The sequence below is a fragment of the Alexandromys fortis genome, unplaced genomic scaffold (assembly GCF_014885135.2).
Source record: "Alexandromys fortis isolate MF-2015 unplaced genomic scaffold, M_Fortis_MF-2015_v1.1 scaffold_57, whole genome shotgun sequence".
Lineage (NCBI taxonomy): Eukaryota > Metazoa > Chordata > Mammalia > Rodentia > Cricetidae > Alexandromys > Alexandromys fortis.
In genome coordinates this window covers 7,175,361-7,181,755 of record NW_026067941.1, presented here as the reverse complement: position 1 = coordinate 7,181,755, position 6,395 = coordinate 7,175,361, and the positions used below count along the sequence as shown (strand labels likewise).

The following is a 6,395-nucleotide window of genomic DNA, read 5'->3' as shown; positions in this document are numbered from 1 at the left end:
CAAAGGAGACTACAGCAGGCCACTAATTTGTGCCCCCCCCCCCCAAAGACCAGGCAGTGCCTCTTGGCACTGAGGCAAAGGCACAATGGTCAGAAATTCATGGTCAGTCTCCGCTACAGAGTGAATTCTAGGTCAGTTTGGATTACATGAGACCTAACTCCTCCCAAAAATTATCTTATATATACTAATTTTACTAGTTAATATATTGTTTCTAAAAGGACAAAAGTTATTTGTTAACTACTAGGTAGTCATTAGTAAGTAATTAGCACTTTAATGCAGAAACTGTTGGTTTCATTATTTTGGTTACATATTGATTTTATTCAGGCTTGTCAATTAAGGAATACAAACAAGAGACTCTTAGTTGCTTCTACAGGTCCAATATTTCCTTATAGAAGCTGTTAAATACAGCTCTGAAGTAGTGGAGTATAGTCAGCAAGAGATTTGGGTGGAGCAACAGTTCATCTGAAATCCACAATTACATATTTACTACCTTTGGTGCCTTGTACAGTAAGGCACTGTTAAGGATGTTACAGAACAGAGAAAAATAGCACAGCAAAGAGTTCTAGTGACAACTTACTAAACAGGTTACAGAGTGATGATGGTAGTGATGATGATTGTTTCTTTTCCTTTTATTTTTACAATTAAGAGTATAGCCTTTATACTCCACACATTCACACACACACACAATAAAACAAGTGCTTATTATGAAACAGTCCCTGCCCCATCCCCCCTCAATGTACTGAACATAGCAGTTTTAATAGAACAAAAAATAAAAAATAAAAATAAAGACAAGTCTGGTTTCAAACTTTCAATAAAAAAAGCAAAAGTAACGCAACAGCTGTTCAACTTCCAACTCTAATAGGGCCCCAAACAAGACAGCCCTGTGTTAAGTTTCACCAGCACACAATCCGGTAGAAATGCTCAACTATAATCAGCTAGTAATTGAGGTGAACAGAACCTTAGAACAGAAGTTATATTGCTTCCCTGCCCCCTTTTCTCTTACAGTTGGAGGCATAGGTATTAGGAGATACAAAAGTCAAAGGAAGAAGAATTATAAAGAAAAATTCCCAAAGCTGCTGCTGTTTGGAATAGAAAGGAAGACAGAATTTTACAAATGTTCAAAAATTGCAAGGCATTAACACAATTCATACACTATCACTCCTACTTGAAAGAATAGAGATCAGCGTCTTATTATGTAAAACTGTACGTTCAGAATGGTATTACAGGTTCACCAGAAACTATGGATGTAGTTTTAGGCTTTATCAAGGAAAATAGGTTCATATCTAGCCTGGATCAGTATCTAGAACTGTCACCCCGAATGGCTGTGAACTAAATAATAGCATGTTAACTCCATAGGAAGCTTAAGGATTGAAGATATATACACGGCTAATTAGATCTCCCCTGCTTCCCGCTCTTCAGAGCTCCTCCTGTCTTCTGATCTGCCATTAGCACTCTCATAGGACCGCTTCTTATCTTTTCGATCTCGGTCACGAGGTGATCTGTCTCTGTCACGTGATGCTAAGTCTTGGTCTCTGAATCTTTCTTTTGAGGATCTGAAAAATATTAATTTGAGGAGCAAAATATGTTGGGACACCCAAAATCCAATCAAAGAATAGGAGAAATATTAAGTTTCTGATAGCTGAAGAAACAGATTAGAATACATCTGACAGAAGACTTTCTGACAGAGAAGAGCATGACTATAGCTGACAGGGGCACCAAAACAAGATTGGTGGCAACAAATAGCTATATGTAAAAAGGCCTAAATTAAACAATGACTTAATTCTTAGTATTTGAGATAACCACGAACATTCGCCAATTAATAGATATTTAATATAAAAATAATGTATAGGTAATAGCTTTTAAAAGTGAAAGGTATCAGATTCCAAATTGGATGGAGATCAATGAATTAGTATAGAGATTCATATCTTTTGGGCTACATGGGCAGACAATAAGAAAGTGTAAATCATACACAATCTCAGGGTATAGGAGTCTTTCTGTTCTATCAACTTTTAAAATGTAAAAATGCAGAACCATCCATAGCTTGCTGGTTGTACAAAAACAGGCTCTCATCACATTTGTTCTACAGGCAGCACTTTGCAAACTCAGGAAATAGAACTACTCAATAATATGGCTTTAAATAACCATTTGCTATTTCAAAATCTGCTTTACTCCTCAAGTGAATTCATTAAAACCAAGATGGAAGGTATCAAAAACTGATTATGCCATAATAAAATACTGTTTCTAATACTATCTCCATTCTCATACCCATTTTCAAAAAAAGTACAAAAACAAAACTTCATATCAGAAATTCAACCAGAAAACAAAACACAGACATTACAAAGAATCTAACTATATTGATTAGCATAGGCTATATACTTTCAACACCTAAAATGAATTAACAAATGTTACATTTATTTTATTCTTTACAGGTGATACAGAATGTTTACACAAATTTCTCAACCAAGGTTTAGAATTATGATCAGAGGCACTGCCAATTACTTACATAATACTTTTTTTTTTTTTTTGTCAAGAATTGGGAGTTTAAACCTAGGACCTCAATATGCTAAGTTTGCATGTTACTAGCCCTAAAAAAGCAATACTTTCAGGAAAACATAAGGCAAGATAAAAATACTACTATAACCAGTTTTAAAAATATAGATAAGGAGAGCATTGTAGTTCAAATATAAAAAGTTCAAAAGGCTCATGTACTGTTGACTTGAAACTGCTGGGTGGTGCTACAGAAAACGTCGAGGTCGTGAAGACGGTACAGCCAATGAATTAATCCACTCTAAGTTCATAGCTAAATAGCCATTAAGAAGATTCTGTCAGGATGAAATAAGTCAAGAAGGGGGTACGTTATATCTTGTGCCTAACCCCTTGTTCTATCTTTCTTCTGTCAGAAGGTGAACCTCTTTACTCCACTATAGGCTCTCTGCACTGGTGTTCTCGTACACCAGGCACGGGCCCAAAAGCAAAAATCCTTCATGTCATTTTCAAGTGCTTTGTCATAATACAAAAATATGGTAACATAAATGATTAAAACAAAAGCTTGAAAAATTAACACCAATTTAGAACATTCTACTTGAGGTTTTATATGCCCTTTTCCCCCTTTTGTTTTATTTTCCGAGTCAAGGTCTTTCTCCCTAGCCCAAGCTGGCCTCAATTTGTGCCAAGTCTCCTGCCTCAGCCCCTAGACTAGCATTACAGGAGCTCATGCTTAATAAGCATTTAAAAAATAATATGCCTAAAAGACAAAAAGTCACATTCCAAGTCACACAAGCCATCTCCAAAGCCACTATTAAACATAGAAATGATCAATAGAACAATGACATTAGATGCTGGCAAGTCCCTGAGGTCAGTGATAGTAACTGAAAAAGATGAATGGTTGTATACAAGATCACACATACCCTACATGCAGTAAGTTTCTTATGTTTGACTACTGAAAGTCTAATAAGCCAAATATTCCTATTACCTCTATTTAATGAAATAGGGTAAAACAATAGGATGTAATTAAATTATTTGGCAAAGAATTCTGAACCCAAGTAGTTTAACTTTGAAGTATGTACTACATGACAGAACACCTGAAAAGCACAAGGTTGCTGAAGGTCTTCACTGACCTGTGGGAACTGCTGCCAAGACAAGATTCATATAGATAACTCACTTATAGCGGAGACCAGAACTTCACAGCAAGGGCAAGAAAACAGCAAAATGTCAAGACTTTTAATGGACTTTTTTTTATCATCAAAAACTCACATATATACCAATAATTTGATGTTATATATATGAAATAACAAGTAGCAATCATTTAAAAAAAACAATGTTTTAAAAGTAATTTGAATTCAATGATATGAAATACTTTTGAGTAAAGCAAAATCTTTAATAGTTTTACAAAAATAATCCTCTTAAACATGCTGAGTATGGTAGGAAGTTTTCCTATATAAATAAACTTCACAAGTTCAGGAAGCATCAGGATGACACAATGATAGGACAAGACTCCCCACCCATCCCTCCCATTTCCACCACCAATAAAGACATGTAGATAAATACCAGAGAAATGACAACTGGGCAGGTCAACACAGAATCATCTAGATCCTTTACCACCTAGCTGCATGAATTCTCAGATTTTAGTGTGCAGATTTCAAATCATCAAGAACATTAAGAAAATGTTTGTTTCTGAACATGGCACTGAAGATAGTCTCCAAATTCCAGTTTCAAAATATGAGAAAGAGACCTACAGGTATCTGCCTACTTGTTTAATTACAACCTAATTACACCATTTATTCAAGACTGATCCATTATCTGAAAACATTTTTAAAACTCATTTTGAAATTTTCATCACCTAATAAAATTTGCCCTATGATATCCAGTTTAGCGCTTTATAATCCATGGTCAAGTATGCTCCCAAACAGAAAACAGCTTAGAGCAACATAAATATGATTGTATAATATACTATTATTTCTTTGCTATTTTTTTAACTAAGGCTAGCACAGAGGAAAGTTATCTAATTCATAAAGCAGGCAGGGTCTTATATGCCTATAATCCCAGCACTCAAAAGGAAGCTGAGGCAAAAGGATTATGAATCTCAGGCCAATCTGGGCTACAATTTAGCCATTGCTCCCCTGCCATTACCCCCCCAAAAGCACACACACACACACACAAAAACTAACTAGAATCACTTGAAGGACTACTTAGAACAAGGTCAGATATATATGTAATAAAATGTTGACTGAAAGGCTATTAAGAAACTAAGCTTGTGATCTCATGGAATGGGTAATTCAGTCTAAAAAGATTTTGCCAGCTTTCTCTGAATTCAGCTATGAACTTTATGTGGAGTAAGCCACAGAACACCTAAGACTAGTAACTAGGCACTCCAAGTGTTTCTCTTACATAAACCTATGCATGGTTGTCAAGGAAGGGAATAAGTAATTTTAAGTATAATTTATGTTCCATAGGATTATCATGTGACCTGATTTTTGGGAGCTTAACAGCTCCACTATATTCTAATCCTTAATCTGCTCGCACCAGATGATCAGGTCCAGTGTCTTCTCTCATTGCATATTTTGAGGTTTCCTGATATACTAAGAAGTGTTGTAGCATCTCAAAACTCAGAATCTTCCCATCACACTAAAGGTGAACACAAAATGTTATGTTTTATACTGCAGATTAAATGACATCAAAGAATGTGTTTGCTCTTTAGAAGTGCACCAGTTCCAAGTTTGGAAAACAGGCAAACAGAACTAAAAAATTCTTTTAATGAAAGGACTTCAGAGTCCCTAATTTGTTAATACACATTGGAAAACAAAAATCCCCACAACCTCATGAGTATTAGTACCTAAAATTATTTGCCTGTAAAATAGTTTTTGTTTTTATCAGCACCCCTCCCAACTCCCAACATCCCAAGTAAAGAAAAGCAATAACCTCTGCACATACTGTCTCCAATTTCTTACTCTGGCTCACACATTACTCTGCATGAACTACTCATACAATCAGAAAAAAATGTATACACCTACAATCGAGTACATATCAACACCAGGTGCAAGTTTCAAACCAATAATCTAAGCATAAGTAACATAAGTAAACTTAAAAGGCTAAAACTTAAAGGTAGCTCCGCATCCTCTGATCGGCACTTCAGTACCTCCTCTTGGATCGCTCTCTGCTCCTATCTCTAGAACTGTGCCGACTTCTCTGGTGGCTGCGGCTGCGGCTGCGGCTACTGGAACGGGACCTGTGGCGATGCCGTTTCTCTCGAGACTTGGATCGAGTCCTCCTCTTGCGTTCTCGTGACATGGAGCGAGATCGGTGTCTACGATGCTCTCTAGATCTAGATCTACAAGAAAATAATTTACTTCATTCATTGTTAGTGCTACAATTCTTATGTCACACTTAAATTTTTCTTCAAAAAGAAGTTAATTCTTTTTTTTAAAAAAAATATTTATTACATATACAATATTCTGTCTGCATGTATGCCTGCAGGCCAGAAGAGGGCACCAGATCTCATTACAGATGGTTGTGAGCCACCCTGTGGTTGCTGGGAATTGAACTCAGGACCTTTGGAAGAGCAGGCAATGCTCTTAACCACTGAGCCATCTCTCCAGCCCAAAGCTAATTCTTATTAAAAAAAAAAAAAAAAAGTCTTGTGTGGCCAGGTAGTGATGGTACATGCATTTAATCCCAGCACTTGGGAGGCAGAGGCAGGCAGATGTCTGAGTTTGAGGCCAGTCTCCTCTACAGAGTTCCAGGACAGCCAGAACTACATGGAAAAACAAAAAACAAAGAAACAGAGGGATGTGTGTGCCAATGAGCAAATCACAGGATATGAGGGGTAGGTCAGAGGACAAACTTTGGGAGTCTCTTGCCACAATAAGAGTCCCAGGAATTGAACTCAGGTTATCAGG

The 6,395-nt window shown here is 36.6% G+C and overlaps 1 protein-coding gene across 13 annotated transcripts in view; it reads right to left on the bottom strand.

Moving 5' to 3' along the window:
- Nucleotides 1–247: 247 nt before the first annotated feature.
- Luc7l2 (LUC7 like 2, pre-mRNA splicing factor) overlaps nucleotides 248–6,395 on the bottom strand; it is a 54,837-nt gene continuing 48,689 nt past the window's right edge. For all 13 annotated transcript variants that reach the window (XM_050147935.1, XM_050147936.1, XM_050147939.1 and 10 more), the window contains 2 exons: nucleotides 5,636–5,827; nucleotides 248–1,553 (listed from right to left, as the gene is read on the bottom strand). In XM_050147935.1, coding sequence (XP_050003892.1) covers nucleotides 1,391–1,553; nucleotides 5,636–5,827 — 355 coding nt within the window. In that variant the 3' untranslated portion in view covers nucleotides 248–1,390. The remainder of the gene's footprint in view (nucleotides 1,554–5,635; nucleotides 5,828–6,395) is intronic.